At 37.6% G+C, this 22,137-nt stretch overlaps 1 protein-coding gene across 1 annotated transcript in view; it reads left to right on the forward strand.

Annotated features, from left to right (window-relative positions):
- LOC119408550 (glutamate receptor 1) overlaps positions 1 to 22,137 on the forward strand; it is a gene marked incomplete at its 3' end in the record, with an annotated part of 73,105 nt that overhangs the window by 35,049 nt on the left and 15,919 nt on the right. The window contains 2 exon segments of the mRNA XM_037675394.1: positions 8,638 to 8,877; positions 16,334 to 16,518. Coding sequence (XP_037531322.1) covers positions 8,638 to 8,877; positions 16,334 to 16,518 — 425 coding nt within the window.

Consider the following 22,137-nt stretch of genomic DNA (forward strand, 5'->3'; position numbering starts at 1 on the left):
TGTATATATGTGTGTGTGTGTGTGTTGTATTATGTTTTGCCGACCTATCGGGCTTTTGTTTCATTATTAAATTCTTTGTTTTCATTTATTTAGATTTCTTGACACTGAGTCTTTATTTTAGATCATTTTACTTCCTGTCTCACAACAGACACTTCTAATAGTATATTATTTAAATGTTTAAAAAAAAAAATAACTGCATGAATTGTTATTAAAAAAAATAAATTTAAACTAATTTTCAGCTTCTTAATTCAGTCAACTAATCTCCATTTCTCCTAAACAAAGCCATTATAAAACACATTTAGAGCAGGTGAATTTCACATTCACAGATTTTGCACACAACCCCAGTTCAAAGTAGTCTGAATTTTGCTTAGATGATATTCCTTTTGAACTTGTTTCCTAGATTTAAACTTTATTTAAACAGTTAAAATAACCATTGTTTTTTTTGTTTTGTTTTTTTAGTATAATCATCAGCAAGAACCACCAAAAAAGAAAAAAAGAAAAAAAACACTGTTAAAAGCTTTTAGAAGTGAAACCCCACAGCTTTCTTTTGCAGTTCATATCCTTTTACAACAATGATGGAACATTCCTAATGGGTTTTTATCCTTTATTTGTTCTGAGTGTGAAAGCAAATGTGGCACAGTGGAACTGAACCAGAGATCTTCCATTATTTCAGAAATTATCCACGGATTTTCAAAGGCCATTTTTTTTTTCTTCCAATTTGCTAATTCCTACAGGAAAGAGCTAATTGTGACAAAATGTCCAAACAGTCACAATTCCCACTCCATCCTCCGAGAGTCTTTTAGCAGCTCAGAGCTACTGTAATCTCTGCCAGGGAAACAGACTGTTGCCTCGGCAACCTCAGTCCTGCCGCCACGACAGCTGTAACTGCGGCGAGAGGACACGGAGTGCCAGGGTGGACAGGTGTTGCTAGGGTCTTCAAGATCACTTGAGGTCTCTCAGTCCTGACTCTGATGCCGTTACACATGTGGAGCAGCGCTAACAAGCCACTCACGCACAGAAAGCTCCCACCAGGCCACCGATCTATTCTGTTATCTGAACCGAGACCATGGGGTTTACGCTAATGGTCAGTGTCACGCTCATGTCGCGGCAGACAAACACTTTTTTTTTTTCTTGCCAGTTCGGTTCAAGAGGTCTGTGCCACATGGCTACATTATTTTTTAATTTTTTTTTGTTATGAGAAACTACTTATGTTCAGCGGTGCAGAGTAATGGGACAGTGCACAAAACGTCAAACAAGTTCTCATTACCTTTCATCCAGGCATATCGTGGAGGACCCCTCTGAAATTGGTCCTAGAAAATTGTAATGCGCACTTGTGGAAAGCAGTAGCTGGAAAAGCATCCATTTACAAGCGAGAGCATGTGCATAGCGTGAAAGAAAGATAGGTCTCTTACCAATTCAGTGTGGGGAGGCGCAAATGTCTATTTCAGGGCTCGCTTTAAGTAGGGTGACTCACCGGGTTTTTGGAGCACTTGAGGCCACATGTGTGTGTGTTTATGTATGTGGGCATGCATTTTATGTGATTACTAGATTCTTATATTTTTCCTCTCCATCTCTCTATTGCTCCCCCCCCCCCCCCCCCTCCCGCCCACACACACACGTACATGCCTGCCTGGAGGGTGCACGTCTGTGGCAGGTTAGGCGTTTTGGGTTCAGGCCATCTTCCCCTCTGTTTTTTCTTCAGCTGGCCTCCATGCATGGACCATGCAGTGATTTCAATCTGTTTGGTAAATACAGAGATAAATGAGGCCCACCCATGGCCTCAGCACAAAATAGGCCAGCCCAGACCTGCTAGTGTGAAGATAGCATGATCTGCCATCCAAAAAAGAAGACTATTAACATCTATTTGTCATTTGAAGATATGGTGCAGTGTGAATAAAGCAACATACAGACGATGAGCTGGAGCAAAATGGTGAGATGAAGGGGAAAAAGCAAAAGAGAGATGGAAACCACCTCCTGCAGTTAGTAAAATGTCAATGCAACCCCAGGGATACATTGATTAACCTCTCTATTTCTAACCTACCTTCACCTCCTCCACTGAAGGCAAGACACACACTGGTGCTGCATGAACATGATTTTAATTGGAAGGCTTCAAAATGTTCTACCATAAGTGTGAACCTCCTTTGGCTCTTTTTTTGTCCCTTTTTAGAAATCAACATTTTTTTAGTGTGTGTTTGTATCTGTATTCACAAAAATGGTTTGTTGATATTGATTGTTCAGCTCAGTATAATTTAATTAAGCTTTGCTTTATTGACCAACCTGACATTTGCTGTGCTGATTTTCACAAAATCTATTTTTTGCTAAATGTAAACTTTTATAGCTCTAGAAATGACTGGCTAATTGGTTGTTTCAAAGTTTCAGCACACTCACTTGCTGATTATATCATGCTGCAGTATTCATTTATACCCATTTGCTCACCACAGACTCATGTTCGGGCTGCTGTTGTTCTGCCATACTGTTTTATATTATTAGCATATATCTTATATATTTTAGCGTACTGTTTAGTGTTTGTTTAGCGTATATCTTAGATCCACATATACTGTATCTTTTTACACTTTTGCTAGTTCTTGGTATAACTGGGACCCTGAGTACATAATTTCATTCCACCTCATGTACCACATGTGATGCGAATGACAATAAACTTGACTTGAACTTGGGCTGTAACATTTAATGACGAATGTAGTTTTGCTTTGTTCAACTTCATACCATTAATGTTTTGTTTCTTCAGGTAAAGTATATTTGAGGTACAGTAGTCCCCGCTACTTCACAGTTCGTTTTTCGTGGACTCGCTCTGTTGCGGTTTTTCAGACTAAAATTGGACATGGCACACATTGATGGATGAGCCGCACGATCGGCATGGATTTTTTAATTTATTTTAAATCAATTATTTTACATTAGTTAGCACCTGCTGCACCTGTGTGCAGCCAACACTGCAGGATAAACTTTCTCCTGCAGCTCCACCTCCCTCCTTGTTCCTCCTCTGTCATTCTACTATCTGCAGTGGATAAGTGGGCGTGGCCAAGTGTGCAGAGTGCAGCCGTGGCAGAGAGCTGAGTTCATGACATGCTGTGCTCTTTTATAGCGTTTAAAGTTGAGAAACATAGTTTAGAATATTGCAAAAGTGAGGGATGGGTTTAAAACGCCTTTATATATATATATATATATATATATATATATATATACATATATATATATATTCCTACTTTGCGGTTTTTCACTTATCGTAGGGCTTCAAGGTACAGATCCCCCTGGTTAAATGAGTGACTACAGTATAAATAATTATTTTTCTACTGTCCTTTTACTAGAACATCAATATTTTTATACATATATGTCCTTTTTATGCTAGACTTATCAGAATTTTTTTTGCAGTGCCCTAAAACATGTTGTGTTTTATAGATAATTAGCCTCCTACCCCTAGCGGTTGTCAGTTTGTCCCTCTGTAACATCGTATCCTCATTCTATATCGAGCCATTGACATTTGTCCCAGAAGAATACAAAATGATTTCCACTTTGCACCCATGACCTTACCCAATGCACATACCCCTGAATGCATATGACACTGCATGCATTGCACAGATCCCAGGAATCTAGCATGTAGTCATGCACAGGTACCAGCTCTAATCAGCTTACACACATAAGGCCACAAACTATGATGGTTTGGTAAAATGTAGACTGAAACAGTAAAGGATTACTGAAATAAATGTTGCGTATAAAACCCTTGGCAAAAATGATGGAATCACTGCTCTTCGAAGATGTTCTTTCAATTGTTTAGTACTTTGTTGCACCACCTTTTGCTTTTATAACAGCTTGAACTCTATACATAATGGACCTTACTAATGACAAACAATACTTTTCATCAAACTGGCTCCAGTTGTCTCTTATTGCTGTTGCCAGATTTGCTGGTTGGAAACTTGTCATTGATTAGTTTCTGTAAGTTTCACTACAAGTTTTAACTGGATTGAGATGTAGACTATTTCCTGGCCATACCATAGACTTTAGATGTTTTTCTTAAAAAAAGTTTGTATTTCCTTTGCCCAATGGCAAGATGCATTATCTTCTTGGAAAAAGAAGTCATCACCATTTTTTTCCTTTTTTTTTTTTTTTTTTTTTCAATTTATGGAATAAGAAGTGTCCAAAATGTCATTGTAGGCTTGAACATTTATTTAAGACATAATGATGGAAGTTGGACTCCGCTGTCTGTGATTCTGTGCATAGCTTTCATGGACAGAATTTTTCAGTGCAGCCAGTGGCTGGAGAGAGTCCAGTTCAGTGGCCTCAGGATTCCATCTCTGCTATTTGTGGATGACGTGGTCCTGTTGGCATCATTCTGTCATGATCTCCAGTTCTCACTGAAGTGGTTCACAGCAAGGTGTGAAGGGGCTGGGATGAGAATCAGCACCTCCAAATCTGAGGCCATGGTCCACAGTCAGAAAAGGATGGATTGCTCTATTTGGGTCGAGGGTGAGGTTCTGCCTCAAGTGGAGGAGGCCAAGTAGATTAGGGTTTTGTTCATGAGTGAGGGAAGAATAGAGCGTGTGTTTGACAGATGGATTGGTGCTGCATATGTAGCATTGTGGACTCTGTGCCAGTTTATTGTGGTAAAGAGGGAGGTGAGCTCTATGTTCCTACCTTCGTCTTTGGCCATGATCGCTGGATAATGACTGAAAGAATGAGCTCATGCAAATAGGTGACTGAAATGAGTTTCACTTGCAGGGTAGCAGGACTCTCCCTTAGAGATAGGGTGAGAAGTTCAATTATCTGGGAGAGACTTGGAGTAGAACCACTACTCGTCCACATCGAGAAGAGCCAGTTGAGGTGGTTCAGGCATCTGATAAAGATGCTCCTTGGGCATCTCCCTAGGGCGGTGCTTTGTGCTGTTTGACTGGAAGGAGACCCCAGGGAAGACCCAGGATATGCTGCTGAGACTACGTCTCTTGGTTGGACAAGCTCTTGGAAAAGCTGGAAGAGGTGCTTGTGGAAAGAGATGTCGGGACATTCCTGCTTAAGCTGCTTTCCCTGCTAACCGACTTTGGAAAATTGGATGATGTATGGATGGATGGATGGATGGACTCTCCTTTGTTTCCTTTGTGTGCAGCTGTGGCTGAGTGGTTAGAGCAGTCGTCCTCCAATGCAAGAGTTGGGGGTTCAATTCCACCAGCAGTCACATGCCAAAGTGTCCCTGGGCAAGACACGGAACCCCTCATTGCCTCCAATGTGTGTCCCATCGGTGTAAGAATGTGATAAAGCTCGGATTATTCTTTGTATAGATACAGTAGAGTTCTGTATGAATGTGTAAGTGAGGACACAAAGGTTTTGAATATCTTGATCAGATAGAAAGGCACTATATACTCTAAGTACAGACTGTTTACCATTTACCATTTCAATTGGGCGCTCATATTAGAGTTATGATTCATATCAATCTGCTTAGCACTCCAAAGTGTGAGCATTATTTAACTTTAAACTAATTACCAGATTTAAACTGATGCAGATGTTCGTTTTAGAACTGGACATTAAAGAGTGATTCTATAATTCCTTAAGATTAAGTGATTCCATATATTTTGTGTCTAGTTGAATTTAAAGCAATAATTGTGACTGCAACAATTATATTTCTTTAATTTTCTATTGTGTCTGGTAATTGTATTACTTTGTACCAGAAGGTTGGAGTTTTGGAAAAAAAATGCCATGTCTGTGATTTATGTTTTATTCAAAATTGAACAATTGAAAGTTCATAATTTATGAGTGCTAATTCCATTAAAATTTGCTAGAGTTTTTTTGAAACACAAAAAAGGCACAATTTAGACTCCTCGCATTTTTAGGCAAACAGGCTAAATTGTGAATTTTTTGCATTTCAGCCCACTTGTCAATTCAAGTCAAGTCAAATTTATTTATAAAGTACATTTAAAAACAACAGTTGGTACCAAAGTGCTGAACAATAAAAGACAAATGCAGAAGATAAAAAAATCAAATTAAATTAAAAAAAATCATACGAAAATAAACATAAAGCACAAAACAATAAAATACTAAAACAACACAATGGAATAAAAATAACTGAAAACTGAAGTGTTTTTAAAAGAGATTTCAAAACAGGAAGTGAAGAGGCCTGTTAGATGTTGGCTGGCAGATTCCTCCAAAGTTTAGGATCCACAACTGAAAGAGCCTGATCTTCTCTGAGCTTCAACCTGGTTTTCAAGACAACCAAAAGCAGCTGATCATATGATCTCAGCGACCGAGAAGGAGCGTAACGTTGAAGTAGGTCAGAGAGATATGAGGGTGCAAGGCCATTAAGGCACTTATAGGTCAACGGGATAATTTTAAATCCTATTCTGGGATGTACAGGGTGCCAGTGAAGGGAGTATTAAACCAGTGAAATATACTGAAACCTAAGAGTTCCTGTTAAGAGTTGAGCTGCAACATTTTGGATGAGCTGGAGACCTGAAAGGGAGGTCTGACCGACCCCAACATAAAGTGTGTTACAGTAGTTTAGTCGGGTTATAATTAAGGCATGGATTATTTTCTCAAGGTCAGGTCTGGCCATCACTGATTTAAGCTTAGCTATCTGCCTTAACTAGAAGAAGCTTGTCTAGAAAACAGAGTTAATCTTTTTATTAAACGTAAGGTTTCTTAACTGAGGACTCTGAGTCTAAAATCATCCCCAGATTTGTGAAAGACTGCTTAAAATGTGGCTCAAGAGAGTCAAGGTTTACAGGACGAGAGACTGCAGAAGAGCTAGGGCTGAACACAATGCTTCAGTTTTCTGATAGTTAAAAAAATGAAGCCATCCAAGCCATATGACATTGAGATATTTTAAGAGGGTGAATGGATCAAGATCCATTTGGTTTTAAGGTCAGATATATCTGACAATCATCAGCATAACAGTGAAATGAAAGACCATGTGTTTAATGGTTGTGTTTTTAAGTAAATAAACCAGCCACTAGGGAGCACAAGCCAGTGTATATATTGTTTCGGTCCCAAGCCCCAGTAAATGGTGAGGGTTGTGTCAGGAAGGGCATCAGACATAAAACACTTTTGCCAAAACTAATATGTGAGTTCATCTAAGTAACACCATACCAGATTGGTCGAGGCCAGGTTAACAACAATCGTCACCGGTGCTGTTGAAAAACAGGGTGCCGGCGGAAATTATGCTACTGTTAGTCAAATACCACGAGGAGGGAAACATGTCAGGAGACAGAAGAAAAAGAAGAAAGTCAAGAATGTAGGATTGAAAGGTTTTTTTTTTTTTTTTTTTTTGTTTTTTTTTTTTTTTTTTTCCTTTATTAAAGATTTTAATCAAACATTACAAACATCTGTTTGCCAGGGGTATAGATATTAGTGTAAAAAAGATAATATTCAAGTACAAAACATAAAAAACCATGAAATTATATTTACAATTTATACAGAGTTGCAACTCTAAATGTGGGGACAATGACAGACAAAGGCAGAGAGCTGGCTGACATGATGCAGAGAAGGAAGGTAGATGTTTAGTGTCCAAGAGGCCAAGTAGAAAGGAAGCAAGGCTCGCAGCATTGGAGAAGGGGTTCAACTGTTTTACCATGGTGTGGATAGAAAGAGAAGGCAAAGAATGTAGTATTCAATTCAATTCAGTTTATTTATATAGCACCAAGTCACAACAGATGTCATCTCAGGGCACTGAACAGAAACATTCAAATATAAAAATAATAACACTTTTTGTCTGATGAGCTGACTGCTTTGAATTTAACTCCATTGCAGAACTCTCATCTTGAACAAGCATGAAGGCGACAGTGGAAAGGAAAAACTCCCTCATGAAGAAGAAACCTTTAGCAGAACCAGACTCAGGACAAGCAGCCATCTGCTTCGACCGGCTGGGTTTGAGAGGAACAGATACACAATGGCAGGTCAAGAGTCACATGCAAGATAGAAATAGTATCAAATGAAAACTATTCAATTTTAGCAAATCATTTAAGGAAATTAGGTCAGTTAGTCCTCCATTTGCCATTGTCCATACCCTGAAATAATTACAGACAAACTGACCTGCTGAAGCCATAACATCTGTTGACAATTGCCCACTGATTCTTATGAGTTGTGTTGCCAACTTATTACTTTGTACAATGTTGCAGTATGACCTTGAGAATTTTTGTGATTTATTTATAAAACTGATCAAAATCCTCATTCTGTTTCAGCACCTGATTTTCTGCTTGGTTTATTTGTTTCTACATAAGTTGATGTGAGGTTGTGCCAAAAACATATCAGGCATGAAAGGTTTTGCATAGCAAAATAGCACGTCTGGGATTTATTTGCAAAGTATTGCAAGTGATTCAATCACATTTTGTTATCTTGTGAGTATACATGTATGCCCAGATAGTGTTGTACCACTCTTGAAACTGATGAACGTGCAAAAGTTTTCACAAAATATGTATTCAGTGTTGAAACTAATGTGCAGATAATTGGGTCAGTTGTATTGTGGAATATTTTACAGTGTTTTGTAAAATATTTATAGGGCACATATAAATCTGCAATTCATGCAGTTTTTACCATACTTGCATCTGCCAGATTTTGGTTTGCAACAGAAAAAAAACAGATTTCTTCCTTATGGGCTGATTTTACATCTAATATCTTTGTTTTCTGTCTTATTTTTCCTAGTTTGCTCTCAGTTCTCCAAAGGAGTGTACGCCATCATTGGACTATATGACAGAAAAACTGTCAACATGCTCATGTCCTTCTGCGGAGCTCTGCATGTCTGCTTTGTCACGCCATCCTTCCCCATAGAGACTGCAAACCAGTTTGTCATCCAGCTGAGACCTGAGCTCCAGGATGCCCTGGTGGGAGTTATTGAGCACTATGGATGGACAAAATTTGTCTACATGTACAGCTCTGACTCAGGTGAGAAACTTCAACAGTCTTTTTCCATTTCTTCTCCTACTGTCCTTTTTTTATTCCAAATTGTGACTGTGAAGTGGGCGAGAACACTCGGAGTGTGCGTTCATGTTATTCTCTGAAACATTTGATATGATGGTGCTCATATTACCATGGCGACAGCAGCAGCCTTTTTACAAACAGAATACTCAAGAGGGAACATTGACCTGCACCAACAGATCAGTGGAACAAAAGCTTAAGCTTTTCATTGAACAGTCATCAGCAGTAACCCATGTTGACACGGTTTCTTTGTCAGAACTGAGCTAGAAAAATATCAAGTGCTTGCATTTACTTAAACCACTTTAATGACAGTCCTGCTAAGGCTGACACAATTTAGGTTGAGCGCCTGTGAGCCTCTCTCTCAATAGCCAAAAAGCTTTAGCTTATGTCGTGCCATCTGTCCCAGGTGTTGTGGGTTTTGGAGCATGACCATGCTATGTACCTGCAGCATTTTGAGACCCAAAAAAACGCACCGAAATAAAATTAATGCACGTATGCATGTGGACTTTTAGCTGACGCAGATGTCTAAATTCTGTTAGCTCGTGAGTTTTACTTGACTGAAAAAGTAAAACAGTTGAAGAGAGCTTTAAACTTTGCATTGTTCAGTGACGGAAACATAAACTCTTGCTCTATTTAAAAGGTTTAGTCACCAGAAATGCACCATTTGCTTGAATGATGACCAGAATCAGCAAATTTTCAGTATGTGACAAGCTGATTCAGCACACTTTTTTTTTCTTTGACTGAATCACAGCTAATCTTAAAACATCTGATGTTTTTTTATTTTTTTTACCCTGTTCATAAATGCACCTTCACTAAGTTGCCAACTTGCATTTGCATTTGAACACCTTTGAAATTAAATTATTTTTATTAAAAACTAACAAAACAGGCAACAAGACGAATTAACTTTATGAGATCTATCATTTACAACCAGTCATGTAAATAAAAAATATTATTTTAACTGTTATGTTTATGAAACTGTACTTACTCATGCAACTAGTTATACTGTAATGAATTGGATAAACTATTTAACAGTCATTTATGAAGAAATAACGTAGAAACAGTGTTCACAGTACTGGACTCTTCAGTGACATATTTTTATTTCAGGTCCAATAATAAAAAAAAAACTATCTTGTATTTCAGTTCATTTCAAAAATACTTTATTAATCCCAAAGGGAAATTATTTTATTTTTGAGGTTTGTCAAAATATCTTTTAAGTTTTCTAATCTTAAACTAAATTAATGGTGACTAATTATAAAAAAGTGTTTTATTTTTCCGTTTCGTTTGTGTGTTTTTGCTTTGTTGTTGTTTTTATTGTAACTAGTTTTAAACACAGTCAAAATTTATGTTCAACCAGAAATTTTAAAATACATTTTGCATGCTGTTAATTATAGTTCTTAAAAAAAAGTGACCCAACAGACAGAGCTTTAAAGAGCTGGAAATCAAAATAAATTCAGTGCATCTCTAGTTGTGTCTCTACCTGAATTTGGAGATATTACTCTTTAAATTCTCTAAATTATTTATAATCTTGTTTATTCTTTTTAAAATGTACTCATACATGTCAAGTTGTGAACGCATGAGTGTATATTTGTGCAGGTCACTCCTATATCACTGACTAGGAGAATGGATCCAAGAAATCTATATTAGTAGCCTCAGTTGCCTGGATACTATGCTGCAGTCACCAGAGTTATTTTAAGCCTTTAAGGAAAAATGATATTTAGTTTTAAAGTATTTGCTTGGTATATACATTAAAATAATTGGTTTGTTTTGCTTCTTTAACATAGCTCAGTGATTATTTTAATTGTTATTTAAGTTTTAATACAATTGGGAAGAAGTATATATATATATAGTAGTCCCTTGTTTATCGCAGGGATCTGTACCCTGAAGCCCCGAGATAAGTGAAAAACCACGAAGTAGGAATAGTAGTACAAGTTGTAAGTTGTAGTTTATTCTGGTCATTTAAATGCACAATTCTGTAACATTTATTTTCAGCTTGAGCAATAAACAACAGTGTGAAATTGTGGCAAATATGAAATATGAATGAATAACCAATAGCATTATTTCAGAAAATGAATGATGTAAATAGTCTAAAGACTTTGGGAAGAGGTACAAAATAGTCAATTTGGACTAAAGTTTTAGCGCTAAAGTTAAAATTGAGGTAAACAGAATTGTGAACTAATTATTAATGTCTAAAAGAACTCGAGTTGGTACTGAGTTGTTCTCCTCATCAGAAGAAAGACGTTTGTCCTACTGGGAGATGTCCATCTCATTACCGCAATGAATGTGAAAGCCGGTGGCAGGATGTCCCAAGAAGGGATGTCTTTTCTCAGGACTGCGTTTCGTTTGGCAAGACAGCACCATTGCTCCTGGGTGTCTGAGGGTTACCAGGACTTTTCTCCATTTCTCAGCTGACTGGCTCGGAGTCCCGCAGACTTCTGGGTTGGCTCAAAGCCAACTCTCTGCAGCTCATGTGCAACACCTCAGCCAGCTTCGGGCATCTTCTTCCACCATGACACTGCTTCTCCCAACAACCCCATCAGCAACCGACCTCACGTGTCAGCTTCTCTGACACGAAGTGGCGTGCCTCTGATTTTATCCAATCAGATGCAGCTATCAGAGTGGGTGTGAACTGACTGCATAATTAATTCTAATTATATCACTCCTCTCAAAGTCTTTAAAGGGGAAGCACAATGGCTTTTGTTGAAAATGGTAAAACTTTGCATTTACATAAACACCATTCTCTCAGCAAATGCAAGTTTGGTCCTGACGCACATTGAAAACAACATAGGGTCAACTTCCTTCGTTAATATGGCAACCAAATGTCTTGTTGGTGTGGTAAGTTCACTTCTTTGTTATGGACATCTTGTTGGAGCCATTAAGTCTGTCGCTTCCCAGGAAAGACAGTTGCTTATTACAAATGGTATAATTAACAGTCAGTATGGAGCCAGGGTGTGCTGACTCCCAGATATGTAAATTAGCACACAAAGAGGGGTGAAAGACAGTTCCTGTGTCTGAGGACAAAAATGTATTTTGAGGAACGTTGGTTGGACACCACAAAATTTATATAAAGGCATTTTAATCTCTTCCCACACTATTGCAATATTCTAAACAATGTTTCTAAACTATAAATGCTCCGAAAGAGAACAGAATGTCATGATCTCAGCTCTCTGCCACATGCCAGCTCTCTCGGTCAAGCCTATTTCTCCACTGGAGAGCAGAGATATGACATGCTGCAGGAGGAAGCTTCTCCTGCAAGCTGTGGGCTGCACATAGGTGCAGCAGGTGCTAAATGATTTAAAATAATTAATTTTAAATAAAAATTCCATGCCATTCATGTGGCTCATCCATCGATCAGTCACTTGTGTGTCATGTCCAATCTTATTTTGAAAAACCCGCCATAGAGCGAGTCTGTGAAAAACAGTGAAGTAGCGATGGACTACTGCTTGTGTGTGTGTATTTACATGTGATTTTTTTAATCATTATTTGAAGTGATCAAGGATATACAAATATATCACACATAATTTTTTAACATTATTTTTTTTCTCAGTTTTTCTCCTGTAAACCTTTATATTGTTCTCTTGCCTTGAAGCATCCTCCTAATAAATATGATGAATGATGCGGCTCATCTTTTTTATTTCAGAAGCCTGCAAATAGGAAAACAAATTTGATAGCCCATTAACCCTATCATAAGCAATATTTAGGAAATGGTTTCACAAACTGTTATTTTTTTCCACTCTCACTTGCCAGATGCTTGGGTCTCTGTGTACTGCCTCTGGCTAAAAAGGTGCTTATCATAGCCAGATTCCATTATGATATTATTCTCTTTCAGGATGCCTTTGAAGAAGCTTTTTTTACCTTGGCTGCATCTGAGAGCATCCCTGTCAGGCTGGCTTGGATTTATAGGGCTCATTAGGCACATTTAAAAAAAGGAGATTGCATTTGATTCAAACACAGTGATTTGGAAAAGAAAAGAGGAAGCAGGGGATGCATAAAGAGCAGATGGAATATAAAAATATATATAAATATATTGATTCAGCTACAATGTTAACATAATAAAAAAAAAGAAAACCCCAAAGACCAGCTGCATAAAACTTTGTATATTCAATACTAAAACTCTTTAGATATAAAAACAAAAATGTATTTTTCTGTGTACTCGCAAACCTGTTTAAGTTTCAGTAATTTAGAAACTAAACACACAATCACAACTAAACTCGATGTCATCTGTTGCAAAAAAATGATGCCAGAGCACCTTAAGAATCATTCACATATACAGATTATGTTATACTGAATTAGAATCAAAATAAAATAAACACAACTTATTTTATTTCCAATTCTATGAAATGTGAATAAGTGAATATGAAAGTTTTAAATTCAAATTTTTACAACACACTTTGTGAACATTAGAGCATTAGAGTGAGAATGTTGCATGTTTAGGCTGAGAGAAAGATGTTCTCATCTCTCAATCATGCCGATCAGTCAAGTAGATTTTACTTTTTGAACATCTGGTGTCACAGCCTAACCTAACTGGAAATGGATCTAGAATTGCGCCTTTTGGGGTGGCTGCATGTTGGAGCAGCTCTATTACTTTCATTCTGAGATTTTGTGTTTGGAAACTTTAATTCTTCTTTTTTCTGGAAGTAAATCACTTTTTTTGAATGATTGTTTCCTCTGGTATCAGATGCTGTGCAGCTGGAAGGATTTTGACTGAAACTTTTTTTAGCCAGCCAAGTTTGGGTGGATGGATTGGATGGCATCTATGGCCAGTTTCTTTGGATCTATGTGGGATGGACCTTCCTGCCTACAGCCATCAGTATATATAACATTTCTTAACGAAATGAGGATAACAGCATTTAATTTCCCTTTGGGATTAATAAAGTATTTTGAATTGAATTGAATCTATTTTTCAGAACACAAACAAGTCCTTATTTGGGCCTTAATGGTATCCCTCAGAATCTGCCTGTGTGGAAAGATAAATGTTATATTTAACAAAAATGAAAAATAGAATAATTCTTTTTCACTTTTATGAAAAGTAAAGTTGACAATTTAAAACAATATTTTTTACAGCACGGTGTAAGAATGCATTATTGTACCTGTACATGTTTAACGTTTTATGTTTGAAATGTCAAAAAGCATCAGGCTTGTGTTACACTGACAGGAAAAAAGTATGATTTAACTTAAAATCCTTAAGTATTGCAGTTCTCTTATATGTCAGATGCTGGTGTATATTCTCATCCCTACAAGCTGAGCAATATGAGAAATATAACAATATGAAAAATATGGCAAATCCAATTTAAGGAGGCAAAATCATGCCAGAATATTAATCTAATATAATTTTATTTTAAAAAGTTCAAGGGTTTTTTAGTAAAATCAGGACAGCAATATTATGCACAATCACATGTAATAGTGCAAGTTTTTGCACATTATGTTATCAACTGGAGTTATGAACACAATTTGTCATCCGCTGTGTTGTGAATGACCTTCAGCTATGATCACACAATGTTATAGATGTTATCTATGAAACTGACTGCACTGTAGCCATTATTTGGGTTAACTCAACAAGTTAGAGCCAAAGTTCTAAATATTATTTTCTCAAAATCTGTTACCACTAAGATTATGTGATAAGGATAACTCTTGGATCCTGTCACATCAAATTTAACTCAGTATTTGTACTAGTGTCTGAGCCACAGCCATTTTTGTGTTTACAGTTGTCCATTATCTGTGGTGACCTGCATTTTACTAACAGGAAAAGTCAAGTTCCTAGTTTCTCTGCACACAATTGATGATTTGCCCCATTGTGCAGAATGCTCTTCTCTCACTAACACTAGATAACATTTAAATATATAAGGAAAGAGCTATAACAGTTATTAAACAGAGAGACATTAGAAAATGCTGACAAGATGAAGACAAGTGAGCTCTTTATGGAAGCTGGTTGTGTTGGTGCTGTCCGTGGTGCTGAAAGCTTCCTGTCACCTGAAATTGACTTCATTTAGGGATGACAGTCCCGCTGATGTTTTTTTTTTTCTTCTTCACCATAATTAATTATCTCCAGTGTCCCCATGCTCATCATCAGTTTCACAGCTACTGTTAATTCTGCCATCACCAAGAACCACAGTTATTCTCACATTAGCAACAATGGACAGAGAACGAAAGAGGAACTGCAGCACTGTGGAACTTTGCAGTGAAGCTTTACCAACTCCTGCATCAGACCTCCTCTCAACATTCTCACATTTTTCTGGCATCCCCATCTATTTACGTGTCACAGCCATGTGTATACGAGAGGCTGAAATGCCATTCATCTTTTCTTTTGTTAATGACCTGGTGTCAGCTAAGCAGCGTGAATTGCCTGGAGAGCAGCTGCTCTGCATTTTAATAAGGCCAAGCAGTCATCTTTCATGTACCGTGGTTGCATTTGTTATTTTTTTCTCTGACGGTGCCTGTGTTATTTTGTTTTTCTGGATAAACGAGTTATAAATGTATGTGTAGTTGCTTATAAAGTGTCCGCATGAACATCAAAACCAGCCTTGGGGCCAGTGTAACACACATGTGGCCTCATGGTGGCTTCAACACTGTTTTCCAGCGTTATAAAAGAAAATCAGAAAAAGCTCCAAAAAGCTGGCTTACATGTGTGCATTTTGTAATTACTACAATTCATTTGGATAATGGCAGCCAGTTTGACGTGGGTGAAATGGCTTTATTTACTCTGTGGAACATCTCCGACTGCCAGCTCTGAAAGGAATCTGATTGGTCCTCTGCCAGCAGCAAAAGAAGTACAACAGTGAGTCAGACTGTAAATCAGAGCTCAAGATCAATGTGTTCCCTAATTGCCTTTTATTTCCGGACTTAGCATAAGCCCCCAGCTCATTGGCTGCTCTGTTTCTCTGCTATGCTCAGGCACCTCAGCAGCACATTGGTGATTCTGTAATTGAGTGGCACCACCTGTAATTGGTGCTTATAGGACATAAAGCTGTCTGTAAGCATGTGAAGATTGTAATGATGCTCAGGCTGATTATTTGTTAGCACGAAAGCGGTGATTATTTAGCCTGGTGGCACACAAGCTGGAAAAGCACACCTGTAAGTGTCAGTGTGCCTAATGGACTGTCCCGCTCATTACACTTTATCACCAAAACTATGGGGGCAATTCTGATGGATAAGCTTAGCAGAAGCAATATGGGCCTCTGCACAGCTACGGCTAGTCCATCGTTTTTTTCCAGTTTGTACCAAGTTTTGTACCAACTTTTAATATACCTAGACAAAGTGTGGGATTGTGCATACACCACCATTAAATATCTATACATGTATTAATTGCTGTTCATAGATGAACACCAATAGTTATGTATCATTTTTGCTGAACTTTTGTTGTGAAATTTTCTCAGTCAAGCACCTATGTTTCCAGAAACGTGTGTTTTATTTGTCTTCTCCTGTCCAGGCCTGTCAGTGCTACAGAAGGTTCTGGACACAGCAGCAGAGAGGAACTGGCTGGTGACTTCAGTCAATGTGGAGACCATGACAGAGGCCTCCTTCCTGAAGGTGTTCCAGGATCTGGACAAAAGGAAGGAAGGACAGATTATCATCGACTGCGAGACTGAGAGGCTTACTGGCATTCTCAAAAAGGTAAAGTTAAAATGATTTAAATGTTTTTTCAATATTGTTTATTGTATTATTATGCCTAAATGTTAGCTAGTGTCATGCTGGAATATCAAATTTCTGAAGGACTTAATGTGAAACTGAAATAAGTCTGATGATTATTTCGGTTTGGGCTTGTGGAGATTTAACTGAAATTATTTTTTTAGCTGGAATTTTGAAATATATTCTTCATATTCATTCATATTCATTCTTCTGTGTAACTAAAGTGCAGATGTCCTAGTTATAGAATGACCTGATTTAGAGGCATTAAAGTTTAAGTATTGGATGATAATCTGTTTATATTTTATAATGGGAGCTTATCTTTAAAGCCTTAACAATTTACATCCCAGATAACAAGTTTTTGTAAAATATATTTTTTTTATTGTCTGTTCTGAACAAGTACTTAAAAATCTCAAAACTTGTCCTTCACAAACTTTGTGCATCTCATATTGAACAGTGGGCATTCCTGATTAGGACACAGAAGCTTTTAAAAGTGTTGGGGTTCTAGTTTTCTTCATTTTTAGTTTAACATAAAACAGACACAAGCTGTTTCATTTTAACTTAAGGATTTGCATTTGGAAATCATTCTTTACACTTTCAATACCATTAAAAGTAAAGTTATATTTTATCATCAGTCTAAATTCCAAAGAAAATTAGTCACGGATTCTAAATAAAGCAAAATATAATGGTATTATAAAGCTAGATACATCACTTACTCCAATTAGAAATTTGGCATATAAAAACATATTTTTAATTTAGACATTTGAGTTACTTGTGTTGTTTTAGCCCTATTATTTACAGCAACATGCTTTGTCAGTAAATATTAGAAGTAACACATTACTATTGTTTTCCACTGTAAGAACAGTGAATAGAAAAGCTTTAATTATTTACCTTATGATGTTCAGATTGCCATAAACAACTAACATTAAAATCTACTGCTTCAAACCTCTTTGTTTCATATCTCCTGCATGAATTATTTGACATTTAGTCTGATGGCATGCAGTCCGTTCACATCATACCATTCATGGATCATTTTAAAGTAGGAAACACAAGGTGTCTTAAAACAGCAACGTAAATGCTGAGGACAGTGTGGACAAATAAATAGCTGCTTTCTCAAAAGGAGCTGCATAATTTTGAGATTTATTTTCTTTTTATTTGTTTTTTTGCATTTGTTTAGAGTCAGTAACCCATCATTTTAAAATCTAAAAGTTTAAGTGGTTCATGACTGTGTCTTTTGGAAAGGACCATTATTCAGCAGAAAATTCAACAAGGTGCAATTAATCTTGTTTGTTGCTATTAGTCCTTTAATTTAAGATTTTTTTCCAGTCAAGCAGTAACTTTTCTCCTATTCAGTTGTTTTGTTTTTTGAAGAAATCCATCTCTGCACGCTTAGAACCCTTCTGCTCTGCGTGAATGTAACTGATGGCCCCGTGTCTAAACTTAAGGTTATTGCATCAGTTTTTGCAGTTCACAGGACGTGAACCAGAGAAATTCCCCATTCAGATGGCTGCCATCAATCACTGACATCTGCTCCCTGCCTCCACACTGTCCTGTCCTGCCTGTGCACGCAGACAATGACATGCACAAGAACAACCCCCCCTTCACCCCCTCACACAAGCATGCTGTGCCCTTTAAACTCACTGCTGAGTTCCTCACGTACGGTACACAGACGGTCTTATGATAATGTCACTGGCAACATCCTGAGGGTCATTTCTCATATAAGCAGAATGTCGATTTCCTGTCCCCTCAGAGAAAAATTCTGTGGTCGATTTTCTGTGTTTTAGACAAAGAAAGAAAAAATTGTGTCTATAGGCTAACCTCTGAATGACTCCTCGAAATTTGCATGTATAATTAAAACCTCCTATCAGCCAGAACTATTCTGTTTGACAGTCCACCGCGGCAGTAACATGTTGGGTGTTTTATTCTTTGCATTAGTTAGAGTCACAATTCTACCCCTCTGGTTTTTCTTGCTCGAGGCTTGGCCGCAGGACTCGCCTAACACTGGTGTCACCATTAATAACAAATGCCACCTTCTGTTATGGCCTACAGCATCATTAGACACACATAGCACGCAAACAAGCAGAACCCCAGATTCATTTTAATTCACTCTGTTATTCAACACATTCTGCATTTCTTCAAATTAACACAGTCCACATACATTATTTTCTACAATGCTTGTTATAGAATGTACTTTTCTTTTTTTTTTTTTGGTTTCTCCTCCTGCAGGGTCACATTTTTCATAATTTGCAGTGAGATCTCAGAGCTTAATCTCCCCCACTATTCATATCAAGGTCCTAAAACTTTAATTAGCTTGTTGTGGCTTGTTCACAGCCATTGTTCAGAAAGGCCAGATGATGCAAATTTCAATTATTCATGCGGTAATGATCAACATAAAGCTTCTTTTATAAACCGTCTACATGTTGGTCTCCCAGAAGAAGGAGATGGCTAAATTATGTAAAATATATAAATTCAATTCAATTCAGTTTATTTATATAGTGCCAGTTCACAGCAAAGTTGTCTCAGGGCACTTTACAGAAACATTCACATATATAAAAAAAGCCAATTAGTATAGTTCTCTATCTAAGGAGGCCAACAGACAAGTTGAATCTTGGCTTCGTTGCAGTCTCCCATCCTGAGCAAGCACAATGGCAACAGTGGAAAGAAAAAACTCCCTTTTTAAAAGGAAGAAACCTCCAGCAGAACCAGGCTCAGGACAAACGGCCATCTGCCTTGACCGGCTGGTTTGAGAGGACAGGAAGGAGAGACAAAAAACACAGAATGGCAGGTCCAGATGTAGGTCCATGTGTATCTGAAAGACAAAAACACAACAAAGATTTAAAAAAAAATACAAATACAAAACATGTTGAGCAGAGTAAGTAAAGACAGTTGCATAGTGAAGAAATGTGGTCAGTTTGTCCTCCAGCAGGCTAAGCCTATAGCAGCATAACTAAGGGGCACCTCAGGAAACCCAATCCAGCCCTAACTATAGGATTTATCAAAAAGGAAAGTCTTAAGCCTAGTTTTAAAACTGGATAATGTGTCGCCTCACGGACAGAAACTGGAAGTTGGTTCCACAAGAGAGGAGCCTGATAACTGAAAGATCTGCCTCCCATTCTACTTTTTTGAAACTCTAGGAACTGCACGTAAGCCTGCAGTCTGAGAGCGAAGTGCTCTGTTACGAAAATATGGGATAATGACATCTGTAATATAAGATGGAGCCAGGTTGTTGAGGGCTTTGTAGGTTAGAAGATTTTGAATTCAATTCTGGAGTTGACATGGAGCCATTGGAGAGAAGCTAAAACTGCATAAATATGATCTCTCCCACTAACTCCAGTTTAGACTCTGGCAGCAGCATTTTAGATCAACTGAAGATGTTTTAAAGAAGTATTTGGACACCCAGATAATAAACCATTGCAATAGTACAGTCTATTATAAACATAAAGAATTGTAATTATAACATTTTGTTGTTGTTTAGGAAGCTTTTATCCCATAAATTGATTAATTTGTTGTGAATTGACAAGTTCAAAAGGTTCTAAACAAAAATGTTTAAAAATAAATGGTAAATTGACTGTACTTATATAGCACCTTTCTATCTTATTTCAAGATACTCAAAGCTCTTCACACTTGAATCTGTGCCTCATTTACCCGTTCATACAGCACTCTACTAGATCTCTACAAAGCTAATTGAACAAATCATTCTAAAGAGATTAATCAGTGCTTTAGATCACATTCATACACTGATGGGACACACATCAGAGGCTATGAGGGGTTCAGTGTCTTGCACAGTGACACTTCAGCATGTGACTGCTGGTGGAATTGAACCCCCAACTCTTGCATAGGAGGACGACTGCTCTAACCACTCAGCCACAGCTGCCCCTAAATAAAGCATCCTAGGACATTCATTAGACAACCTAAAATGTTCAGTTTTAGAGTCCCTGGTCCGAACGTGGAACATTTTTGAAGTGATCTAAAAAATACATATAACATGGTCAAGAATTATAGAATGATCAGAAGCCATTTTCGGGACGAAAACAAAACATGTCAAAAAGTCATTTAACTATTACAAATAAAAAATAATATTAAAACGTTTCAGTGCATGGGAGAAGTCTACTCCAGTCATCAAATTTTATCTGAATATTCAACTTGTGGTGACTTAGAGACATGTTTGTTTGCAACCAGGTTAAAACAAACACGACCACAAATCATTTTTCCTGGAATCATAATTTATAACACTACATCAAGGGTGGCGAACCAGTTCAGCATTGAGTCAAATTAAGCCCATCATCACCTTAAAGAGCCAAACAGCAATTTTAAGATTAGCTTCATAACACATTGTTTGTCAAACAGTATTTTCCTTAGTCCTTAGGTCTTAGTGGGACACCCGACAGTCTTTATTTTTTACAAGTGTCTTTAAGTTTGGCTTGTACTCTGTTGTAGCTACTCAAAGCAACTCTTCCACACGTGTATCAGTAAGAACAGAACTATTTTTAGACTTTACTTGTTGCTTAATTGTAGAAAAAACTGATTCACAGACATATGTTGATGCAAACATTGCCATTAGCTTGAGTTCAGCTTGTTTTATACTGGGATATTTGCCTGTGGGCACAATTTTCCAAAACTCTGTGGTTCCTTCTCTCAAAACACATTTTGTGGACTGTCATCCTCACAAAGTTCAGTCATCTCCAACTGGGAGGCTGCTTCGTCTGTCACCAAAGGGGCCTTTACACAGTCTGAGTCTGCAGTAAATGAGTTAATGAGGAATGTTACCTGAGGTCGTTTTTGTTTCAGGTCATAAAACCTTTCCTCAAAATCTTTCTGCAGATTTTCAGTCAGTGTTGCATAGCAGGCTGTTTTCACCTCTGATGCTGCATTTGCCTTTGACACGGATGGAAAATGGGTCAGATCTCCCTTCTGAAGATGGGTAGAGAAGAGCTAGAGTTTGTTGATAAATGTGAACTCACGTTGCACCAGGTCAGGAAGCATTTTAAGCTTTCCTTGAAGATCTAAGTTCAGCTTGTTCAGGTGATTCAACATGTCGACTAGAAATCCCAAATCTGAATTCCACTGGGGGTCACAAAGCTCAGCAGTTCTTCTTTCTCTTCAAGCAACAATGCTCCTGGTTTCCACAGTTCAACAAAATGAGAAAGCGTGATAGCTCTTGATAGCCATCTCAAAATCCAGTGGAGACGCAGATCACTGGGAAGGTCTTCATCAAGATCAGCCATTAAGTTTTGGAACTTTCTGTGGTTCAGAGCATGAGTGCGAATAAAATTCACGATTTCCAGCACAGGTTTCATGAACTCTTCCATATTTAGCTTCTTAGATACCAGATGCTCCTGAAGTCTGGCAAAGAAAGCACAATGGTCTCCCATTTTTTATTTTTTTTCCATTAAAAAAATAACTCTTCCCATTCAGGTAGAAACGTTCTGTTCTCTTCTTCATATTTACACTTTGCTTTTCGTTTTCCCGACTCGTCCATGAAGATCCGGTCTTTAGTGCTAACTGAATTCTACCTGTGCATTATGCACATTACGCTGATTTTGCCAGTGCTACCTTCAAGGAGTGTGGGAGATTTCATTAGCATCACCAAATCATTTTTTTAATCAC

This window comes from Nematolebias whitei, chromosome 4, assembly GCF_014905685.2.
Source record: "Nematolebias whitei isolate Nwh7 chromosome 4, NemWhi1, whole genome shotgun sequence".
Classification (NCBI taxonomy): Eukaryota; Metazoa; Chordata; class Actinopteri; order Cyprinodontiformes; family Rivulidae; genus Nematolebias; species Nematolebias whitei.